General features: G+C 40.8%; 1 protein-coding gene across 2 annotated transcripts; it reads right to left on the reverse strand.

The window, feature by feature from the left end:
• Positions 1–1,654: 1,654 nt before the first annotated feature.
• LOC306967741 (tumor necrosis factor receptor superfamily member 10B-like) lies at positions 1,655–14,463 on the reverse strand. Of its 2 annotated transcripts, none has more exons than XM_079562902.1 (10): positions 14,338–14,463; positions 11,545–11,686; positions 10,051–10,170; positions 9,848–9,959; positions 8,122–8,213; positions 6,729–6,833; positions 5,030–5,061; positions 4,252–4,305; positions 3,747–3,783; positions 1,655–1,960 (listed from the first exon to the last, which is right to left on the reverse strand). In XM_079562902.1, exons 1-10 carry the CDS (start codon positions 14,362–14,364, stop codon positions 1,671–1,673), a joined length of 1,011 nt encoding a protein of 336 aa, XP_079419028.1. In that variant the 5' UTR covers positions 14,365–14,463; the 3' UTR covers positions 1,655–1,670. The 2 variants fall into 2 exon arrangements, with proteins under 2 accessions (XP_079419028.1, XP_079419027.1); XM_079562901.1 differs by having other exon boundaries at positions 4,042–4,305.
• Positions 14,464–25,142: the final 10,679 nt, after the last annotated feature.

The following is a 25,142-nucleotide window of genomic DNA, read 5'->3' on the forward strand; positions in this document are numbered from 1 at the left end:
AACCAAAATCGTCCCAATTTAACACTGACATCACTCATTGTCTGGGTGTAATTTGGGGAAATGTTTTGCAATTCTAAAATCCGAATAAAGTCATTTAAAGTTGTAGGATCAAATGATTTACCAGCTGCGTCTTCCCGAATGAACGTCCAAGCACGGCGAGCTCAATGTTTAGTCGTGATTCTTTAAGATTTTAGACCGATATCAAGCCCTGGGTGAGACGTGGTTTAGCCCTGGTTCAGTCAAGTTCATTTTGAACCTTTCACTATTAAATGATGATCTCACCAGAAAACCTACAAAACAATTGATCCTGGAACAAAAAAGGTAAAATATGCATAAATATCAGGTTCTTTTCTTGCATAAAAAGTTACATTATGCTCCTTTAAGTCCTGGGTGTCGTTTACAGGGTCTAAATAGGCAGCAGGTCAAATTGAATTCATGCTATTAATGAATTTGGCACAAAAAAAAAGAAGAAAATCTCAAATCCCTAAGCCCCTCCCACTTATCTCATCTTGCGCCCCTTTGCTGCGCAGCTGTTTCAATCGAGAGAGAAAAAGTGAAGCCATGACATAGGCCTGTCACGATAATTACTTTATCGACTTATCTTGAGTCAAAGACCAACTACTTTATTTCGGGCCCAATATTTATCAGCCGTTTTTCCTCATATTTCTCTAATACTTTCATTTTTACTTATAAGGGACTATACGGAGTTTTGAAAAAGTGTCAAAATTATGTATTTTCCTCCCCCTACATGTTCCAACAATGTCCTAATGTGTAGAATGAGCTCAGACCTGTTCACCACAACTGCCTCTAAAATCCTGCACTGTCACTCAAAAAGGTGTTAATTCGGGTCCAAACTGCCGTCATGCACGAGCTTAATATAGAAGCTGCAGTAACACGTATGACCTGAGGTGGCAGTAGTGTATATATAATGGATAACTAGCATCTAGCCCCTTTAAGTAAATTGAGTAAAAATTGAGTTTCCACTAGTGTGATTTAAAATGTGGGTAGGAACATTTACAACTTAAGTTTATCGTCATTGTTCTGCTTTAGAGTAAGTTTTGACGACATCGACAATGGTCCTCAATAATATCGTTTATCGAGATATTTCCTGCCTTTGTTATCGTGACAGGCCCACTATGGCGAGCCTTTTTACTTCGCAATGAAAGAGATCGAGGGGTGAGGAGCATTTCCTGGATACACAGGATATCAGGCCCCTCCTTTAAGGACAATTTTTTTTCAAATGGGTTAGCATTTGATTTCTAAAATTCCATCAAACAGAGGAATGAAGGGGAATGTTGACATTGGAAAGGCAAATTCAACACAACAGGCAACTCTTGTGCAAAAGATGTGAACCATTTCAACTAAAACTACTGCTTTCATTTTTGACGGCAAAGTCATTATTCACTTGGAGCCAAATGTAATGCTTTGTAAGGCCGTCTTAATTATGGCACAATCGGTTTCATGACTTTTATTGCTCCTTGTAAACCCTGAGCTGACTTCATCCCTTTTTGGTCCAGTTTTGCTCTTGGTTTAGTCCCATTTTCCCCCCATTTGAGCTTTTTTTTGCTTGAAATCCAGACTCTGCATTTCCACTTTAGAGTCGCAAAATGTCTTTTTTTTTTTTACAAGTAGGAATGGTCCAAGTCCTTTCTGACGGTCCCTGCTGAAATCTACTCGCACGTGTAATAACCGGCCTGGACCGCGCGCTCCACAATCATCTCGGCGGTTCTTCTCTGGTTCAGCTCCATCAGGGTGTTCAGGAGATCCTTCAAACTGGCCTTTTTGCCGCGTTTCTCCAGCCACAGGTTCAGCAGGTCGTGCACGCGGTCGACGTAGCTGAGCGAGTCCTTGCTCTTGATCTGGTTGTCCGTGAGCCCGATGTGCCGGAAGAATCTGCTGTGATAATGTACGTCGAGCAGCTCCTCGAAAAACTCAAAGCAGCTTCGCAGAGACGCTTCACCTGAAACAGAAAATACAACTTTAAAATAAATAGTAAATAAAACATTTGCAAGGAACTCCGATGCCCACATTTCACTGCTTAGTTAGTGGATATTAGTCCAGTGCTCAGGTCTATGCACTGTACTTTCTGTCAATCAGAGAATAGACAATGAAGGGCCGAGCTGAAGTGACCACATTTACAAATATGATTGTATTGAATAATATGGACATAAGAGAGGGTTCTGTGGGTTCTCTAAGGCAGTGGTTCCTAACCAGGAGTACGGGGACCCCCTGGAGACCCCTCGATGACTTGCAACGATTTCAGATTTTTAAAAGAACATAACATTATCTTTTCACTTACAAATACTGCTGTTTTTGATACACAGAGTACCACTGCAGGGTCCAAGGGCAAGACAAAAAAAAACAAGTGGGGGTCGTGGGACACTGAAGTCAGTCTTGCTCAATTATTTTGTGACAATATTTTTTTTTTTTTTACATTTGACATTGAATTAATGTGTTTTTGATTGAAAACAGCATACATTAGTGAACTTAAGCCAAATATCAAAATACTGTATCCAAACTAACATCATTAAAGGGACTATACAGAGTTGTGTCAATGTTAAAATGATGTATTTTCCTCCCCCTGCATGTTCCCGCAATGTATAGAAGGTGCAGTTACAAGTATGACCTGAGGTGGCAGTAGTGAGTATAAATGGCCAACTTGTATCTAGCCTCTTTAAACAAGTCTTTATAAATGCTAATTACATTTTACAGAAGGGGTCCCGAGTCGGTGAGTGACTTTGAGGGTTGCGGCCTGAAAAGTTCCGGAACCCCTGATCTAAGGGAATTTATAATGGGCATTTGAGAAAGGAATCTCATTTCTCTAAAGGGCCCATCTCACCAGTGGAGAGCTCTGGAGACGTTATGGTGCACTTTGGATGACTTGTGTCAAATGTAAAGGGCTCATCCCACCAGCCTGGAGACTAGTTGGAGACTCGAGTTGCCGCTGGTCCCTAAAATGTCTCCAAGCTGTCCCCTGGTGGAGATAAGGTGAGTCTCCAGGTAGTCTCGGTGAAAACAAACAGGTTTGATTTCAGCAGAGTCTCTGCGTGGTCTCCTAGAGGTCTGCGCAGTCTCAAGCAGCTGTGGCTACATAGGACTCTTTGAGCTCTCCTAGGTATTTGAAAGGTCTCGGAGACTTTGTAGGGACGTCACAGGTTTAGGACAACAAATCGTATTCACACGGAGACGTCCCGGACACCACACGGAGACCTTGAAAGTCTCGAGTCTCCAGCTAGTCTTCAGTTAGTCTCCAGGCTGGTGAGACAGACCCTTTACACTTGACATAAGTCATCCAACGTGCTTCACACATTCACTCCATACTGGGTGGTGGTAAGCTGTGTATGTAGCCACAGTTGTCCTTGGGGCAGACTGACAGACGAGACGCACAAATCTGCACCAACGGACCCTCCGACGTCACGCCACTCACACAGGCCCTCTGGTATTCCCTCACGGTCTACCATCCAGTTACAGCAGGCAATCTCTGCTGAGCTTCCAGGCATTCACAAGGTGGTAACAGAACTTCTTTTAAATTATTATTATCAATTGTTGAGCATCAAACTACAGTTAACAGGACCCAAGGGAGACTCGACATTTGGTTATTTGTAAACCACTAAATAACTTGCAGCGTTTGCGAGTTGACATTGCGACCGTTTACATAGAGCTTTGGATTAGATTGTTAGAAGTACAGGCTTTAAACTGAATCACAATCGAGCTAAGTGCAAGTAAAAAACGAACAAAGTACATACCATTAACAGGAGCTACGTTAAAATGTGCCTCCTCCACCTGGATGATACAAAAAAAAGAAGAAGAAGAAAGTATTGAGTCAAAGAGTCAGACGTTGCAATAACATATGGTCAGATTTGAACTGTAAAGGTGCCTCTTGTCTTATTTATCCAGGCTTGGGACCGGCACAAGCGTCACACTGACCATTCTACCACTTGCCTCTAAACAAACACAACTCGCAGAAAGCATTAATTACAAACAGGCACAGACAGAAGCGACATCAAGCGGCACAGACACGTGGGTGAAGAGCCTCCTCACCCGGGTGCTGGGCAGCGTTAGGGCGGGCACGCAGCTGGCTTGTAAAGGCGCGGGGCGGGCACAGAGCGGCAGGCTGAGCGCTAGAGTCCCCTGCGTGTCGGAGGAGGCGCTGGGTAAGAGGTTGGCCTGGGAGTTGGACGCGGAGCCGGGGGTTTCGCAGAGCCCCCTCTGCTCCTCCACGTCCTCCAGGGGCATCGACTTGGGCCTCACCAGCGTCCAGCAGCGAGGGGACGCGCCGTTCGACTTCTCCGTCCCGCTGTAGCCCTGGAACAAGACAAACGCAGACCCTGTTAGCTGAATGAATGATAGAAGAGATGAAGCTGCAGAGAGAGCATTGGGACAAATTAGATCGTGTGTGTCAGTCGTCCAGGAATTCATCATAGTGAAGATTTTTTGGACAGGGTTGATCAAATGAGCTCCTTAGATCAAGGTTTCCCAAAGTGGGGGTTGGGACGCACTTGTGTCGTGAGGTGATGAACATTTATACAAACATTCTATTTCATGTATTTGTGATGGAAGACAGAATATTTATTTTCGCCGTATAAATAAACTTGCCATGCCTAGTTATGTTTCAGAACCCGGTTCACAGAGTTTGAGAACCCCTTCTTTAGATCAGTGGTTCCCAACCTGGGGGTCGGGAACCTGTGAACCAGGGGGTCCAACTACAGCATGTGCATGGGGGGCTTCAAGGAAAGGTGGGGAACCACTGCCTTAACAGGAACATCACAGCTTTTTGATCCACATTTTTTATCAGTGAAATTGTTTTCTGGTTAGAAACCCTTCCAAACTATTGATCCTGGAGCATTATAAAGAACATCGTGATCGGAAGTAAAGGTGCTGCCGCTGGATCACTACAAGGTCAAATACTCACGAATATGAACTTTTTTTTTCCCCACATAAAAAGTTGCATAATGCACCTTTAAACTGCCATTTCAGTGCTAACCCGTCTTAATGTTACGTGTTGTAATGTTTGAAGTACTGCACTTACTGAAGTGAAATCACCTTGGCTCCTTCCAGAATCTGAAAAACATATAAAACATTTTAAAATATCACATTAATATCATTACCACAAAAGACAATTATCAAATATAACAATTCCTTGTGGTCCAAAGGTTTGAGGAAAACTGCACTGGGAACCTTTGGAGCTGTAGACATGCAGCATGAGTGAATATTCTGCAAATAACGCTTACGCCTGTGATAATTGCTGTAACCATTCTTTTCAGCGAGCATCGACTTGATTTTATGAACCCTCCCACACAGGTAAACTACCGCTCTCTAGATAAAACACGCTCACGCCGGAAACCTGTCATGTAAAACAAACAAGCCAGAGCCGTGACGAACGGAGGTGCGGCCCGAGCCCGGAGAAATAAATGACTGAATCACTGCTTGTTTGTTAACTTCATTCAAAGCCGCAAACGCCCACAGACAGGTGCAGAGGGTGATTTTGAATATTGTGAAATATCCATAAATGGAAGTGGAAGTTTGGATTGGTTGACTGATGAGAGGAATTCAAAGAATGTTATTGTTCTAGGGAGAAATTCACTTTTTCTGGAAGCTGCTACACATTTTCCATCCATTTTATGTCAAAAACTCTTCACAAGTTTTTGATCGCCATTCATTTCACTTCTGTTCATCACAGAACTACCAAAATCACACATAAGGTGTTGGAGTGTCTAGTTTCGTAATAAAAAAATAACAAAAGTTTTTCCGTTTTTGGTACTCAATGTGTTAACAAGGTTCCGAGTAGAACTTTAATATCTACAAAAAGATATACAGTGGGGGAAAAAAGTATTTGGTCAGTTTCACATAGACATTCTATTGGATTTTGGCCAAATACCTTTTTTCCCCACTGTAGGAGTAAGAACAAAAAAAACTCTGGACCAACCTCGACCCAAATGAAGGCCGTCACTGGAGCCGACTTTTTACAGCTGCAAAAACAGCCTGTTTCACTTTGATTGTCGTTTTCAATAAAAGGTTTACTTATTTTCTTTTTGCCTCACCGTTTATTCCATTTATTCTTGTTGCATATTGAAGTTCTACTTGGAACCTTGTTAAGATCCAACCATGCAAAAGGGAATATGCCATTTTTCAACTTTTAATCTGGATTGTATTTATCAAGTAAGTGAAGGCAACCCGGATTGAGTAATGACTGCCTTTAATCAAACTCAGTAGCACACCTTTGCAATATATGGTTCAATTTAAACAAGTAAGAAAAAGCAAGTTAAGTTAAACTTTATTAAACCAGTAAAACAGTATTCCTTGGATCCAGCATCAACAATTTTGATTCATTTGAAACTCATGATACAAACCTGTTGAATGAGAATTTCAATGGTGCTTTGATTATATTTGGAAAAGAATAACAAATAGAGCTTTATATGGTAGGGGGCTAATAAATCCTTAGGGCATAAACCTTCGACATGACAATACTGTTATCGTTTATGACTTGTGCAGAGCCCTTTGGACCCGTAACTCAGTGCGTCACTCAGCCTAGAAAGATCTTTGCAGCCTTGACGTATGACATTCCACTGACCTAAAATAACGGGTTGCATGGCACATCAGTAATTAAGTTAAGTAATCTCCAAACAGCATCAGGCCCAAAGTTAATCTAAGGCCCGTGAAATGTTTTTCAAAAGGATTTCTTCTTGTGCCTTTTACTTTGTTTCTCTGTTGTGTATTAAAACATTTACCTGTTGCTTTCCGCCTTCTCCGACGCAAACAGACGACCAGCAGAACCACGAATACTATTACGACAAGAATGGCCAGCCCCAGGCTCACATACAGAGCAGTCCAGTCTGAGGAAAGATAAAAGTAGTTTTAACATGGAACCCGTCATGATTCTTTTAAGTCCAAAACACCCTCAGGTCACTATCATCTAAAACCAAGTCACAGCCACATTTAGCACATTTAAGAGGAGCTTTTCTACTATTTTTCAAACCGTGGCCTCTCAATGGCCCCTTCTGTGAATTTTTTAATAGCTTTTAACTACTTTTTGAACTGGCTATAATAAAAGCAAAAAGGAAAAAGGTGAAACTGAGAAGAAGTTCATTAATACTTTCAAAGGAAAGTTGAGTATTTTAGATAGAAAAACCCATATCGGTCGAGCTCTATCGGCCGATATGCTCGGCCAATACTTTTATGAACATATTTCCAAATGTCTGGTCTATAATTCTGTTAAAACATAAATATTTGGCCACTCCAGCCGTGGCCAATTGTATTTTATTGCTTTATGTGATTCAATCATAGTTTCTGTCCCTGCCTTGATTAGTTGCTGTTAGCATTAGCATGCTGCCGTTAGCATTAGCATACTGTTGCTCTATGTTGTGTAGCGGTCAAAAATACAATTGCGGGGGCTAAAATTAACTCAGCGATTGAAGCCTTCAGGTTCTGTGCTTCAAAATGACTTGTAGCCCCCCTGAGGCTAAGGGAGTTGTGGGAGGACTCGTTTTAAAGCCCCAACTTCGCTCTTTCCAATGCAAACGGGAAGTCTCCATCACGTTCAGGCTCGAAGATATCACTTTTATCAGTGCTAGATCGGACGATAGCCGATATTGTAAAATCCCCAAATATCGGCCCGATATATTGTATGAACACAAAACTCTACTGAATACTGAGTTTAAGTGATCACTTTGTAAAAAATTGACACCATCTTTGAGGTGGAGCGGTGCTGCGAGAATAAAAAAAAAAAAAAAGGTTTTGAAACACAGCTCTAGCCTAAACCTCAAGTCTATATAGTCACTGACTGATACTTGACTTCAGAGACTTCTCTGCATCTCTGCCAGGTCTAAAAACTCATTTAGTGGACATGGCGTGAATGACCTGAATTTTGCAGTTTTGGGCCGTTTTCTACATTTATGATCAATAAAAGCAAGAATAAAATGAATTTGATTTATATTTCAGTCCTCATAGACTACATGATCCCCAGATATAGGGGATTTAACCTGTGTATTTTGTCTGAAAGTAACCCATTTTGCATTTTTTAAGTACAGTAAGTAGAAAAACTCTCTTTTCACACAGAAAGAAAGAGCCTACACGACACAGGTTCATTTAACATCAAAAGACATTCATAACGGCAGCTCCCACCTGCCGCTTGCCCGGAGTCCTCTGGTTTCTTCTTGCACTCCGTGTTACTTGTGGCAGTGCAGTTTCTCACAACAATCTCGTCTTTCCCACATCTGTTTCGGACGCAGACACAAAACAGTTTACATTAGACAAATGTTTTGAGAATGTTCGAGGCGTAAACAACATTTTTTCTCCTACAGACAAAGTAATGCCTCGTGATTCTTCTCCCGTGAACCAGTGAGGCCTGTTTGAATAACACAATTCAGAGCCCGCCTTTCAGGTTTGTGACGATCTGAGGTTAATTATGTGACGTAATGTTGAGATGACAGACTTCCATATGTGGAAAAGACGCAGGCAACGCCTTCCTTTTACGGTTGTTGTTGTTGTACGGCAGCGTTTGCCTCACAGGGCGGCACCGATGTTACTGATTTACGATCCGTAGTGAGTATAGAATATGGGTGAACAAATAAAAGTGAATGTTTGTGTAACCTCTCAGTCATCCAGGTGTGCTTCTTTCTTCCCACCAGGTGATTACTTGGGTGAGGTGGGTAAGGTGGGGGGTGGGGAGTTGTGAAGCGGTAAGATAGTCTTTTATAACACTTTTGCCATTGTTAAGCTCACACGTAAACATTTATACATTAGCACCGATGACTGAGAGTCCTATAAGCACCACTATATAATGGGAAGGCGGGCCTTAGAAAGAGTAACCTCTATCATGAAACGCCAGCAGTATGTTATAGTACACGACTAGACTATCATTTTAGCTATTTAGCACCTGTCTTGACAAATGGCCGTGTACGTTTTTAAACTGGATAAAAAAGTTTGTATTTTCACAGTGACTTTGAGACACATCGTCTAAAATGTATTTCTTAGGCACAATTTCTCATAAAAAAATAAAAACACATTCAACTCTTTCAAGTTTGTGTGAAATCAAGTCAAATCAAGTTGTTTTGGAGTTGCCTTAAAAGGGCTGTTGTAAAAAAAGTTTTAAAAAAAAGTGAATGAACCAAAAAAAAATTTTTTTAAAGTCAAACCCAGATAGCAAAATTGGTATGGGCCAGTTGTGGGCCACATCAGATGCATAACCCGCATTCGGCCATAAGGCGGTCCATATCCGGTTACCATATCTGGTCCACAGTAGAACCAGAACAATGCAAGAGGACCATATCTCAGAACTCTTCAGTCCTCTTATGGCCTTGTGTGGGCGGCAGTGGCGCAGATGGTAGAGAGGGTCGTCTCATGATCGGAAGGTCGGGGGTTCGAATGCCACCTCCTGAAAGTGCACATTGTCGTTGTGTCCTTGGGCAAGACACTTCACCCACATTGCCCCCAGTGTCTGTGTACATCGGTGTATGAATGAGTGAGTGGATACTTGCTGTAAAGCGCTTTGAGTGCCTAATGTAGGTGGAAAAGCGCTATATAAGTTGAGACCATTTACCATTTACCATTTGTTCTGGTTCTACTGTGGGCCAGATATGGTCACCGGATGAGGACCACCACATGAATGTGTCTGATGTGGCCCACCACTGGCCCATGCCAATTTTGCTATCAGGGAAGTGAATACTTACTTCTTATATCACTTCTTATATCACTGCTTTCTGAATACTAAAAAAAACCCACTGAAATAAAGAATAGACATTACCGGTGTATATTCATGCCCCAGGTTGGATTTCTTGTTTAGATCTATTTTTTGTGACAAATATCAAGGACAGACATGATTAATTAGGTTTTAAGTGCGGGGCCTCACCTGGCACACCTCTTGCAGACCTCGCAGGCTTGTTCCGGGGCACAGAAGCCTCCTTTCTTGCATTGGCACTCGGTGTTGTGAGTAGAGCCGCACGGACGCAGCACTTCCTGATCTGAAAACACAAGAAAAGACGCCATCAAGACCAACAAATTGAAAGGTGCTATATAAGGATTTTAGATTTTCAGTTCATAAAACAGACATACCAGTGCGACAGTAAGAACAGCTCAGACATTTCTTCAGTCCGTTGCCAAAGTCGGTGAAAGTCCCCACGTCGCACTCGCCCCGTGCTCCTGACCGGGTGCAGGGCGACTTCATGTGGGTGCCTGAGGGAAATTAAAGGCGCTTCAACACATGGGACGCATTACATGAACTCCAGCTATACAAGTCACTGATAAGAATGGTGGACAAAGTTAGTTGTGGCAAAACGGATGAAGTTCTTTCTACCACAAATGACACAACCACGTTAAATGCCACATCAACTCGAGGGGAAATTAACCTTGTTACACAACAGCAGGTTATGTCCACAGCCGACAGCAGTCTTTGATTGGCTCAATAAGACGCCTTTAATATCCTTGAGGTTATAGGGTTAGGCTTAGGGCTAGTTTAGCGAGCCGGGCATGTCATCTGCCGCGTCCATGTGGGATCTCAACACACGGAGGGCAGTGCATCACGTCACTTCACAGGATTTTCTCAAACAATGCAGAGCTTTAAACACGTGATTGAGCCATTTATCATAAATAAAATAAGACGCGTACGTTTGTGCTGAAAGAGAGCAAACGTGGCTCTTTTATGCTGGTTAATAGTGAGTTGTTGACAGAGTCTCCCTGCTCAGATTGAAGCCTGAGCCCTGACGATGGTTTCTCTCTCTTAAAAGCCTGTGTTTTCCTCCGTGCGCCACATCTGAATTCAGCAGATTTGAATCGTGGCGCAGGGTCGAGCGTAACCGCACGTCACTGAAACCTCAGTGTGTGTTCCCTCAAAGAAAATAATGGAGGCAGCTTTCTTGCCATGCGTCAAAGCGTCTTCTGTGTGCGTTGGCCTTTAAGCTTAGGTTAGGCCTGGGGCTAGTTTAGATTAGTTTAGCTTGAAGAGCTCGCCAATCAGCAGCCACGCTTCCCCTGCCACCCTACATAAAAAATAACCACCACCCTTTCTCTTTGAGGCATTTGACATTAATTTAAACAGGAAAGTCCCACTGAGATTAGGAATGTCATTTCCAGGAGAGTCCTGGCACTAGAGGGGAGCCTGGGCATCTTTGCTCAGACGCTGCCTCCATGACCTGACCCCAGGTAAAGTGGAAGAAACGTGGACCAAAGATCGTCTGTAGGCATGGCAACCACACAGACCAAGAAGTGGTGTTAGCGACTCCAACCAGTAGCTCTCCAACCCTTTCCATAGCTCCCTAAAAGCTTTTTACATTTCTACATACACTTGACATGTCTAATCATTAAGAAGAAATAGAAGTGATTTTCTGAAATAACTTTGAAATATTATCTTGCCCACCAGCTGTCTGGATTGTGCTCCACCCAATTTGTTCTGTAAAAGGAGATTATTGGGGGTTTGGAGACCTCTGCAATAAACCGTTATGGCCGACGTTTTTGAAACCCAACTCAAACGGGAGGAACAAAATGCACCTCACACCTCAAGCAAGTCGATAAGACAAGTCCATATCCAGAGAAACTACGCCGAGAACATACCAGCGGGGCAGTTTTTGCAGCAGAGGTCTCCGTGTTTATACTCCAGCTCATCGTTGCAGTGAAGGGATCGTCGAGTCCGGTTCAGTCCAGAGTTTCCAGGGCCGGGAGAGGCCGAGGAACAGCACCACAACACCACACAAACCTGCGAATACGAGACAGTTTCATCAGGCCCACCAACACTGACAATCTGACAATGAATCTAGACGTTGATTGAGGTCATATTTTTATCAGAAGGAAAGCTCTCGAACACCTGGAGAAGTCTTTGTATCACTTTGACCTAAGCTTGACTTTTTAAAAGCCGCACCACGAGACACAATACGAGTGGCTTTATCAGAGAGCTGCCAGTGTTCAGGGTTTGACGCTGATAACTTTACGGCACAAGTACAAGGATCAAGTATGACTTCATCAGGAATGTGGCACAAGTTCAGAGTTATTTTTAGCTCTGAAAAGGTTTGGTTATATGATCTGATACATGATGACTTCATATCTGCCATAAAATTAATTAACTTTGAGATGGAAAGGAGGCGGCATTTTGAAATCCACAAAATAAAACTAGATTTCAGAGTCAATCGAAATTAGAGAGATTTCTGGGGGGTTATTTACATCTCTATTCTTTATATTACATTCTATTAGAATCTTGCTTTATTATTGTTTTGCCCTTATCGTTAATTAATGTTTTATCTCAAAAAAGAACAGTTCTAGTTTGGGAAACCTTTCACTGAAAATGAGTTTCATTCTGATCTTACACACTCCAATTATTTCACATCGGAGATTTTGTTTATTTCCCCCTTTATTCGTTTATCCTTCATGAACCCACACGACAAAACGGTTTTGTTGCTAAATGCAGTTCCGAGATGAGGTTATTGTGTAAAACAGTGGTTTCCAAACTTTTTGGCCTCGCGTACCACCCTTGAGTCGTGGATTTATACTCCGAGTGCCCCCTACCTTGAGGATTTTGCCAATATTATTACAAAGTGACCAAGTAAATTAATATCATACAGCATTTAACAGTGCGTTGTGTTCAAAATTAAGCAAAAACACTCTCAAAATCAAACCATTTACTGAAAAACATAATTAAAACTAGCTTTCCTTTGAAATTCATATTGAAATTCTATTCAGTTCCACCTTCTTTTTTTAAAAATCTGAAATAATTCCAAGTACCCCCAGCTAAGTGCTCAAGTACCCCCCTACCCCTGGTTGGGAAACACTGGTGTAAAATACAACATAACATTAATACAAATGTGGAACAGTTTACAGGCATTTTAGGAAGTACCTCAATAAAAACGTGTGATTTCTGGTAATATGCAACACTATGTAGATTGCAAAATGACAACCCTAAATAAAACAACAAAAATAGGAGGGGTTATTTTTGTTATTCGCTTGTATAGCGAAACCAGAACCATCCAAAAACAATGCATCGAAAAACATTGAACTGTATTATGCGATTTTAAAAACTTATTTTTCCACAATAAGTCTATAATTAGTCCTTATGGGTCCAACTATCCCATTTTCAAATCATAATATTTCAGTTTATGAAAGAAAAAATCTTTTATACCTTGCAAATTGACCAAACAACATTCGAAAAGGAAGCCCTTTTTTCATAAAGAGTGGTTATTTTCTGGCCAATTCATCCAATGTTTTGAAACAATGTAAAATTGCAAAGTTATAATGAATAAGGCCACATGAAAACCGTTCAATTTCTTATTTTTCAATGGGTGCTTCAACCTCTTAACTCCCGCCTGAAGCGAGAGGATCTTTTTCCTCACGTCAGATTTTTTTTCCCATCATTTTTTTGTTGGGTATTCAACTTATTTTTGTAACTTTTTTGTCATTTTTTGGGTCTTTTTTTTTTTTTTTTTTTTTTTAATCACATTTTTGTCACATTTTTCTGTCTTTTTTTGTCACATTTTTGTAATTTTTTTGTCAAATTTTTATCACATTTTTGTATTTTTATTGGTAACATTTTGTCACATTTTTGTCAATTTTTTATCAAGTTTTTGTCAATTTCTTGCAACATTTTTGCCACTTTTCCATCAATTTTTCATCACATTTTTTTTAATGTTTTCTCACTTCTTTGTCACATTTCCATCATCGTTTTCGTCTCAGTGTTGTTACTATTTTCACAGCTTTTTTCCCCCAGAAGCTTTTGGACTGGGGTAAAGCCAAACTGGAGAAAATGTGCTCGGTTCAGGCGGGAGTTAAGGGGTTAATAAAGGCGCATTAAGATCAGCTACTTCTTGAAATACACTTAGGCTTTACTAACGGATCGTCTTAACAAACCAATAAAATCCTCAATTGCGCACGTCTCAGTCAAAATCCTTTCACCCACGTGTGAAGCGCCAGTGTGACCGTTTTCTTAGAAGCTAAAAGCTCATTTGGAAGCAAATTAACCAAATAAAAGACGCAGGCACTCGAGGTAAATACTGCCTAATTGAGGAGAAGTCACGGCCCGACGCGGAATTTCACACTCGGGTTTGAAAAAGTAACAGTAGCGAACGCACGCGACATTCTCTGGAAACGTATGGCCACAAATGGGATCATTAACTCTGGCTACGAAAACACTAAATTGATACTTTTCCTCAGAGTGAGCCAGTTTGGATTAAACTAACGGGGATGGCAGAGGAGAGACATGTTAAACTTTATGAAAACAAAGCGTAAAATTAAACATTCACACACTTTGAAGGAGTTTTTTGAGGGGGCGCGCGCAGCTACAACAAACAAACAAACAAGCAAGAGCGCATCTCCAATTAACAAAGCCTCATCAAAAGCAGCGGCGTAAAAGACGTAACTCACCAAAAAACTACCGAGGCGGCGCTCCATCCTCCCAATGTCGGACGTCCCAAGTGTCAAAAGTCAGTCATTCCTCAAAATGTTTTCGGCTAAAGTGATTTCCTTCGCTCCTGCTTGTCCGTCGTTCCCACTTCGTCGTCTGAACTGAACTGCAGGTGAACGAACCGCTCCGCTGAAGCACCGGCGACGCTCTGACGCAAGGCGTACGGAGTGACGCCGCTCGAGAGCCGCGGCTCCAACAACCAGGAAGGGGCAAGTCTGGGCACGTGCCTCGCTCTATTCAGGCGTGTATAAAAGGACTGCGTCACATGACACGAGACGCAAGGTAATTTCGAACTTTTGAAGATATCGTGATTCTGTTTTTGTTTTTGGTTTTTTAAATGGAAAATGGCAAAGTCTGAGAGAATATGATTTCAGAAGCGAGAGGTAAATGAGTAGAGAAAATTTTGCGAAGATTGCTAATTTTTTTTTTTATTTTTTTTTTTTTATTAAAGTCAATTTACAACAATCGTCAAAGAAATAGAGAGCTCACGACAAAACAACACAACACAAATAATTAAATATAATAAGAAAATAAATAAATTTAGTTCACTTCAGGGGATTTCATTGAAGAAGTCTTTGTAACAGTCTTGGAGTCGTGAGCTTTTCTCATTCATTACATACAACACTGAGTTCATAAAATGTTTTACATCACTTACAAATAGGTAGGGATACGATTGTGACTTCAAAAACTTTTGTTTGTGAATAAAAGAATGTACCAAACAGAATGAAAAAAAATTAACTACATATTGAAATGATTTCGTGGTTGTGTTATCTTCAAAATAGCAAATGATATCTTTTAATGCAAAACGATGACTCTTTTGACAATTCTTGAAAATATAGTTACTCAATTCAGCCCAAAATGTTTGAACAATTTGACAAAAGAAAAACAAGTGCTCAAGAGTCTCTCCCTGTGTTTGACAGAAAGTACAGAATTGATCAACATCTGCGAACCTTGAGACCACTGAGTTGACAGGATAGATTTTTGTGAGTGATCTTAAAATGAACTTCCGTCATTTTGTTTGTTATACAGTATTTATAAGGCCATAGCCAGGTCCTCTTCCAATCTATTTCCTCTATCAAGGGGTTCCAAAAAAAATGTACCTCTAGGGGTGATTTTATTTGAATTTTGAAAAATGTTACGGATATGGTGACTATTGCATTTTCTATCAAGTAAATTAATGCCATTTAAGGTGAGCACAATAGAGCGGTCAGACAGAGGGAACGATGACGTAGCCTCTTAACCCCCACCTGAACGGAAGTGGATGCAGAGACCAGACCTATCCTTTATTCATACAACTAAAAACACTGAAATTTTGTGAATTAGTAGAGTTTAACCTTTTAAAAACCATGTATAAAGCTCATCTGGAAAGTTTACCAAATAATTTACAAAGCAGATTCAATAAGAGAAAAAGCAGATGTGAACTAAAAGGTACTGAGGTTTTTACAAAACCCAGGTTATTACACTGCGGAGTAGCAGATCAACTTTATTTATGTATTTTGTATTTTGTGTTTTGATGTCTTGGACAAGAAAAAGAGACAGAGACAGTTTAGCATTTAAATGAACTGGAACTGTAAATGATTTTGTGTTGATAAGGGGCAGACATTATAAGTTTTTACTTCTTTCTGCTCCTTTTCATTCATGCTAAATGCTGTTGTTGCATTTTTAAATGAATGAAATAAATAAATAAAAAATGAAATGAATGATATGAAACCAAGCACATTTTCTCCAGTTTGATATAATTAGCTAAATCTGAACGCTTGTTGAAAAAAGCGGCAAAATAGCGACAAAAACGAGGATGGGAAAAAAAAAAACGAATTGATGAAAGTGCCAAAAAAGCCAAAAAAGAGCAACAAAAAAGTCAAAAAAGCAGCAAAAAAATGTGACAAGAATGTAACAAAAAAGTAACAACAAAAGTGATGAAAGTGCAGCAAAAAAGTGACAACAACAGTGCCGCAAATCGATCCATTTAGATGAGTTTTGTAGGTCTTAGCTTTCAAATTAGGTGTTAGACTGGCCAAACTGGAGAAAAGGCACTCGGTTAAGGCGGGTGTTAAGAGGTTAATTTGGATGACAGGTGGGTAGAAGTGAAGAGTCGTGGCCCAAACAATTACTCGAGTAAAAGTTTTTTTTTAAAGTACTTGGAGAAAATGTTACTTGAGTACTGTGAGTTTTACTGTTTGAGTGTAAAAGTCTGATTTATGTTTCAGTTGTGACACAAAATATGAGAAACAAACTTGTAATAATGTGAAAATCCTAATATTTCCAGAGAAAATACCATCAAAATGTAGTAAAAATAAGAAGGTTTTAGATTTGGGTGAAGCCAAATGCACTCAGTTGAGGTGTGAGTTAACCCCTCAACTCCCACCTGAACCGAGCACATTTTCTCCAGTTTGGCTTTACCCCAGTCCAAAAGCTTCTGGAAAAAAATGCTGTGAAAATAGCAACAAAACTGAGACGAAAACTATGATGGAAATGTGACAAAAAAGTGAGTAAACATTGACAAAAAAGTGACGAAAAATTGATGAAAAAGTGGCAAAAATGTCACAAGAAATTGACAAAAATGACAAAAAAAATGACAAAATGTGACAAAAAAATTACAAAAATATGCCCAAAAGTTGATAAAAATTAGACAAAAAAAATAGCAAAAAGGTGACAAAAAAATGACAAAAAAGGTGACAAAAAATGACAAAAATGGGACAAAAAAAGAAAAAAAGTTACAAAAATGAGTTGAATACCAAACAAAACAGTGATGGGAAAAAAATCTGATGACGTGAGGAAAAAGATCCTCTCGGTTCAGGCGGGAGTTAAGAGGTTGAGAGGGGAGTACAAAAATGAACCAAGGTTTATTTTCCTCAGCAGCTACATTTTCAGAATGCTTTGTCGCTAAAATATAAAACCTTTTCTTCACCAAGTACTTTTTTTACTTTAAAGGGATAATTCAGGATTTTTGACAAAGGGCCTCATTTCCTAGTTATCCAGAGTGTTGTTGATTTCTGGAAATATGTTTTTCTTAAATTCATGTAGTTCTTATATTTGAAGAGCGTGCTCTAGGCTAGTGCATTTCTATGGTATCAGCTAGCCTGCATTAAAAACAGTCTGACCCACTCCACAGAGCACCTGAGGCAAATCACTTATAACGCCAGACTAACCATATAAATGTCTGTGTTAATAGAATCATCATAACTGTTTTGCATTTATATTTGAGCAGCATCAGCTTCGTGGTTGCAAGCTATACGCAGCGGCGGAGTGATCTGCTAGAAAATAGTCCCTCAAAATGCGGTAATTCATGTGATACAAGCTCAGTTATATTAAAAAAATATATTCTGTCGACACAGACATTTATATGGTTAGTCTGGTGTTATAAGTGATTTGCCTCAGGTGCACTGTGGAGCGGGTCAAACTGCTTTTAATGCAGGCTAGCTGATACCATAGACATGCACTAGCCTAGCGCCACTAAGCTCTTCAAATATATAAACTGCATGAATTACAAAAAAATATCTCCAGAAATCAACAACACTATGGACGATGAGGCCCTATGTCAAAAATCCTGAAATATCCCTTTAACTTGAGAAGTGTCAGGTATTTCCTTTATAATAGAAATAAAACATCTGTGTTGTCCATCGAATATGCAGTGGTTTGTGATGTAATCCTCCATGTAACATTTTTATCACTTGTGAGTTCACAGGCTGGTTTTTAGCATTAAATTAAATTGACAGCGACCACGAAAAGTGACACTGAAAGTTGTCAAACATAAAGTCATCCCTGTGGTGAATGTGATGTTAGTAATGCATAAGGAATGTTGCATTTGAGTGTTTGCACCACTAACATTTTAGACTTTCACTCTCAGGCTGGAGGAAACTGACTGGAACAGGCTCATTAAACGTATCCGGAAGGCCAGTGATGTGGTGTGGGAGGAGTAATGGACGAGAAGATCGGGTCCATCAGGGGAACTCCCTTCACCCTCTGCACAGCTCTGTGGACAGTCTGAGGAGCCGACTGCACAAACCCCCTCAGGAACTCTTTCCTCCTACAGCTTTTAGACTGTATAACTCCTTTCTCTTTCTTAAAATGGCTTTCATTATTGATGGTTGTTTTATCATGTGTGTTATTATTTTTTAGATTTATTGGAGCTGCAGCAACTGATGAATTTCCAACCTGGATTAAAAAAAAGTACCATCATTTCCAGACTAAAAGCCGCAACTTTCCCCCCCACGCTTTGAACCTTGTGTCATAAAGTTATGGAGGCACTGGAGAGCTCACGTACCTCATTCATCTGCACGATAACTCGGACAGGTGGCAAACCCTATCACTGTCTTCCTCTGTCACAGTATGTACTGCTCACCAGAGCGGGGGCAGCAGGATGCCCTCCCGCGCCTGCAACGGGGCTGCAGGTGCAAAATAAATGTGATTCATTCTGAGATATAAATTATTCAGCCTCGAGCGATTCACCACGGGCCGAGCGCTTATTCTCCAGTTCAGCTTTACCCAAATCTAAAAATTCACAGCCTGTAGACCTGTGTGATGCCTCATTTTAAAGTTTTTTGTTGTGTTTTGTTGCTTTCTTCAGTGCTTTTTTAATCGTGTTTTTGCTGCTTGTTTATGGTGTTTTTTGACGTTCTTTTGTTGCTTTTTTTTCTCAGTTTTTTGTTGCGTTTTCGTCCTCGTTTCCATCGCTCGTTTTGACGCTTTGTTCAAGAAGCTTTTAGATTTGGGTAAAGCCAAACTGGAGAAAATGTGCTCGGTTCAGACGGCGGTTAAAGGAATAGGCCACCGTTTTTACATACTAAGATATGTTCTTACCTCACTTTAGACGTGTTAATATATCCCCGTCTGGTCTTTGTCCGTGCGCTCTGCCAGGCAAACGGAGCACATACGCAGCCTCTCCCACATGTCACATAGCTCCAAAAAAGCTCACGATAGAAGCTACCAAGCTCTTCCACGTGTTCCCTATTTAAATAAAGTTACGTGAAGTGTTTTCATGCGAAGTATATTTACACAGAAATGTAACATGTCGATTTTATAAGCAAATAAAAAGGGGGACTATATTGTGAGGCGTAATGATACGAGGAGTAAAACGTCCGCGTAGTAACTCCTAAAGACTTCCCCCGCTCACTTCCGTCAATAACCTTTAGGAGTTACTGCGCGGACGTTTTACTCCTCGTATCATTACGCCTCACAATATAGTCCCCCTTTTTATTTGCTTATAAAATCGACATGTTACATTTCTGTGTAAATATACTTCGCATGAAAACACTTCACGTAATTTTATTTAAATAGGGAACACGTGGAAGAGCTTGGTAGCTTCTATCGTGAGCTTTTTTGGAGCTATGTGACATGTGGGAGAGGCTGCGTATGTGCTCCGTTTGCGTGACAGAGCGCGCGGACAAAGACCAGACGGGGATATATTAACTCGACTAAAGTGAGGTAAGAACATATTTTAGTATGTAAAAACGGTGGCCTATTCCTTTAAGGCTGGGGTACCTGACTTTTCCTGTTCAAACAATACTTTTTTTTTGTGGCCCAAACTTGTTTCTAGCTCTCACAATCCCTCATGTGTATTCGAATTGTTCAAAGAATTTAATTACTGTATATGCACATTTCACGCCCGTATACAGCATTGAGCCCTGGCAAAGTGAAGTGGGGGGGCCACCCCCAAAATAAATTCCACTAATATAGACTTCTCTCATCCATTGCTCAATAAAACTTTAGGTGGAGACAATACAACATGATCCATGTTTTGCTTTGTTTACAAACAACTCTGAAGTGGCAAACAGAAAATCAGGTACGTCAGCTTTAAAGAGGGTATTATAAGAGTATTATGCTGTTTTCACTCACATAGCACCAGTCTATATCACACTACAATGATGACCAAACCTTCTGTTGGTCTGTAAATGCAGTAAATTAGAATAACTGCCTTGTATAAAATTGCTCTCTCAAAATGGCTGTAGTGAATGTCTTGAAATAGGCCTCTGTCTCTTTAAGAACCTCTGAGCCTTTCAGACACGCCCCCTCCACACGCTGTCTGTGGCCTCAGTGGGGAGGGGGTTCTGCTGAGGAGCAGTAGTTGGTTACTCGGCTGGTGACGAAAGCTCGGAGGCGTCTCCAGGAGGTGGGGGCGTTCCTTGGAGGACTCAGGCAAACCTATCCCTAAAATGGCCGCCAGATCAGAGTTTTTACAGATTACTCAAAAATACCTGAATGTGCCAAGGCAACACTTCAGGCATGTTTTTAATGAGGGAATGACATAAAAACATGATAAAAAGCTTGAAAAAGTCGATTTTGCATAATACCCTCCCTTTAATATAATTTAATTTACGAAATGTAAGTTCTTAACACTCTGTTATTCAAGTAAATGTACCTGTAGGCCACCGTTCTCTTATATATTTGACTGTAAACAAAGAGATAAGTCCTGTTTTTCCAGTGGCTGATGGTGCTTTAAATGTGCGGCTTATAAACCAGTGCAGCCTTTATATGTACTTTTTTTTTTCTTTAAACTTTTATTTGGCTTATATTCAGGTACGGCCAATAGTCCGAAAAGGATTGTGATTCTGATTCTCCCTCTTTTATGGCTGAAACAAGAAACATCAGGTATGGCCTTTACTTGTAAACATGTTAAGTCAAAATTTAGATATGCAAAATATATACATATTTTGCATATCTAAATGTTGGCAAATTGATCCATGATTTCTGGCTGTATTCCTCCTTATCTGAAAAACACACGCATCACTATTGCTCTCATGTTTTCCACACGTTGGCAGTTTACTGTCCTGCTCGGTGATATATTTTACCATAATCTAGCGAACAGTTTGTCTGCAGAGCTCTGATATGCACCGAACAGGAAGCCGCTGCTGAAGCTGACACATGAGTGGATGTGTCTATTACAGAAGGAAAACTATAATTCATAAAAAAGGTTGGCTACACACCGTTACAATATGGTGAGATTTCGTGCTTATCCTTGTAGGAACTTTGCACTCACTTAACCCTTCGTGTCACAGAGAGGCTCAAAAAGCAGAGGGCAAACTCGGGGATTTTTTGCTGTGAGTTAAGAGCGCTCACATCTTCGCCACTGTGACGCCTCATGACGTTTGAAAACATGAAATAACCAATAAAGCAAAGGGAATGACGCGGTGGGGAGACGTCGTGGCATGTCCCACTCTGGCAGAGGGCTGAGAGAATTCCCGGGATGGTGGAAGCGAGCTGCAGGAAGTACCTAAAACATGCACAATACGGCATTCTTCCACCGACATGAACGAGATCCTGCGTGGCTCACATGAGGAGAAGGTAACTATATGGAGAGGTGATCAGTGATGGGACTGAGGAAACTTACTTTAAAGGGATATTTCAGGATTCTTGACTTAGGGCCTCATTTCCTAGTTATCCAGAGTGTTGTTGATTTCTGGATATATTTTTGTTTTTTAATTCATGCAGTTCTTATATTTGAAGAGTTTAGTGGTGCTAGGCTAGTGCATGTATATGGTAACTAGTAGCCTGCATTAAAAACAGTCTGACCCAAGCACTGTGCACCTGAGGCAAATCACTTACAACACCAGAGTGCCCATATAAATGTCTGTGTTGACTGAGTAATTTTTGAAATACAACCATTTCGCATTTAAAAGAACTTATATTTGAGCAGCATCAGCTTCCTGGTTGTAAGCTACACAGCGGCGGAGTGATCTGCTAGCTACAGTAGTTTGTTTACGTGTGGCCGGCATTACTACACGTGGAATTCACAGAGGAGCTTTCTACAAATCAGATATGGCAACGTTTGGAGGACGACCCAATGATTTTGAAGAGGTTTTTAATGCAGGCTACTAGTTACCATAGACATGCGCTAGCCTAGCACTAGCCTAGCACCACTAAACTCTTCAAATATTAAAACTGCATGAATTAAAAACAGAAAAAAATCTCCAGAAATCACACTGGATAGCTAGGAAATGAGGCCCTATTTCAAACATCAACATGATTGAAAACTGCATTCTCAGCATCACTATTTTATTTTTTACAGTTTAAAAGCTTTTATTGTTTATTATATACCAAGTTTTCTGTTTTTGTACTTTTTGTGTTTTATGTTGCATGATGGCACCGAATAAAAAATCCTAACACTGCTCGTTCCGGGTTCGATTCCCACCTGGACGGGGCCTTCCTGTGTGGAGCTTGCAGGTTCTTCCCGTGTCTGCGTAGGTTTCCTCCAGGTACTCCGGTTTGCCCTACCACTAAAAACATGCACAATAGGCCAGAATGAATGCAGTGTTTGAGTGAGTCGGACCTACCCCAGGGCAGCTTTGAGAAACTTGGTAACACAGGCCTGTAAAGTGCAATACAAGTGTATGTCAACATCATCAATGCAGTTTATTTGTAAAGCACAACACACGGTAATTCAAAGTGCTTCACAATTAAAAGAAGGCAGATGAACTCAATCCATAAAATATATACATAAAAATTCATTCATCAATAAAGAGTGCAGATAAAACACTTTCAGTTCATATGTACAGCCTGGATCTGAGGCTTGTCTCGCATCCTCATGGACACTGTTCCAGATTTTAGCTTTAGCCTCAACGTGTTTAGTCCTGACTCTGGGAACCACCAGGAGACCCCTCCCTGAAGGTCTTAGGTCAGGGGTGCCCAAAGTGGGGCCCGCGGAGCGAAACTATTCTGTTGGCCAGCCAGAGAGTGACCTACTTTTGCGCTGCGCGTGGTTAATACTAACTCTCTTCCATTCATTCTCAATGGTAAATATGGATACAGTACACTTTTTGACCACCAGCGTCAAATTGGGGGCGCTGTTTCACTCCTTTCGCAAAGTTAAGGAAACACTGTTGTGGTGTCTTGGTGTTTATCAATCACAGAGCGTTGTAGCATCAACTTTCACAGTTTTCCAACTTTTATTGCAAAGGTTGTTGACGTCAACAACAGTATATGTTAAAAATTGACTTATAAAAGAATTGATGCTGAACCGACACTTTCAAAAATAATCTAATGTGGCATTTTCTTTGAGTTAACGAATGAGGTAAAGTTACTGTAGGTGCTGTAGATACAGGTGTGTCTTTTTTGCACTAAATTGCTACAATTGTTGATTTTGTTCTACTAAAATTAGGCTTTTGCCATAGTTACCATTCATTTTAATATAGTATGTTATTTGCATAGATAGAATCAAATGCAAATGTGGGCTATCGGAAAAAAAAGGAAATAAAATAAAGAAACTTTATAATTTGCAGTTATATATGTTTTTCGTGCTTGACATCGCCGTGTTTGGCCCGCGACTCACAGGCACTTTTTCATTTTGGCCCTCGGAGACAAAAAGTTTGGGCACCCCTGTCTTAGGGCCTCAGATGGTTCATGCGGCTCTAACAAGCGGAGCTTTTTTAAATTCTCAAAGAAGAAGCTCAAGTGCCAGGAACGCTGCTCTATAGCCTCCAGGTCTATCTGAACAAGACATATTTCTCACCAAGGACAGCAAAGTATATCATAAACCTTGCAAAAATTAAAAACATTGAAAAATGCCAGACATGAGTAGCATTTTTTCATATGAATTATATATCAGAAAAAGAAAACCCACTAATGTGAACTTGATCCTTTACATTAATAAAAAAGTTGCATTATACCACTCACACACCGACTCAACAAAACACCACAGGACCAGCTTCTGACATCTAATGGCTCCGAACATTATGGCTCTCACATTGACCTCGACCTCTTCAAAAGCTTCATAAAAAAGTCCCTGCTTCTTTATACGTGTTTTATTTGCTCCGTGTCTGACACAGAGAGGAATTCGTGCCGTGTTTGCCGAGGCTGTAGTGTCGATGGTGATAAGGCGGAGAGGGGCCCCTCGACAAGACGTGCTACAGTCTGATAAGAACAAACTGTTTAATTACACGAATGGATGGACAATGGTGCAACAGTCTGAGTTTTACAAGACAGGGTGGATGAGTGGATACTTGACCAATAGCAAATATTTTCACACCAAGGAACTGACATTGTATGCTCGGCGTGTTGTGAAATGGACAATAAAAGTAATTTCGACTTGATTTGAGCCTGTGCCAAAAGGACGTGAGCTCCACAGTCTTTAACCCCTTTACTCCCACCTGAACCGAGCACATTTTCTCCAGTTTGGCTTTACCCCAATCCAAAAGCTTCTGGAAAAAAGATGAGAAAATAGCGACAGAACTGAGATGAAAACCCTGATGAAAATGTGACAAAAAAGTGAGAAAACATAGACAAAAAAGTGACGAAAAATTGATGTAAAAGTGGCAAAATGTCATGAGAAATTGACAAAAAGTTGACTAAAAAATGACAAAAATGTCCATCCATCCATTTTCTTCCGCTTTATCCGGGGCCGGGTCGCGGGGGCAGCAGTCTCAGCAGAGATGCCCAAACTTCCCGATCCACACACACCTCCTCCAGCTGTTCTGGGGGGACCCCGAGGCGACACCAGGCCAGCTCGGAGACATAGTCCCACCACCGTGTCCTGGGCCTTCCACGAGGCCTTGTCCCACTAGGACATGCCTGGAACACCTCCCGCGGGAGGCGACCAGGAGGCATCCGGAACAGATGCCCTAGCCACCTCAGCTGGCTCCTTTCGACGTGAAGGAGCAGCGACTCTACTCCGAGCTCCTCCCGGGTAACTGAGCTCCTCACCCGATCTCGGAGGGTGCGCCCAGACACCCTGCGAAGACAAAAATGTGACAAAAGAAATTACAAAAATATGACAAAAATTGGATACAAATGACAAAAAAATGACAAAAAATTGATAAAATAAAATTGGAAA

The sequence above is a fragment of the Gobius niger genome, assembly GCF_951799975.1.
Source record: "Gobius niger genome assembly, chromosome: 1".
In the NCBI taxonomy this organism is placed as follows: domain Eukaryota; kingdom Metazoa; phylum Chordata; class Actinopteri; order Gobiiformes; family Gobiidae; genus Gobius; species Gobius niger.

What these genes read in the sequence shown, in the direction of transcription:
- LOC306967741 (XM_079562901.1), bottom strand. Translation starts at nt 14,364, where the DNA reads ATGGAGCGCCGCCTCGGTAGTTTTTTG. An exon ending in GAGAAGGCGGAAAGCAACAG is followed by an intron (nt 5,062 to 6,728) that starts GTAAATGTTTTA and finishes TATGTTTTTCAG; the next exon opens with ATTCTGGAAGGAGCCAAGGT. An exon ending in TAACGCTGCCCAGCACCCGG is followed by an intron (nt 3,784 to 4,041) that starts GTGAGGAGGCTC and finishes TGTATCATCCAG; the next exon opens with GTGGAGGAGGCACATTTTAA.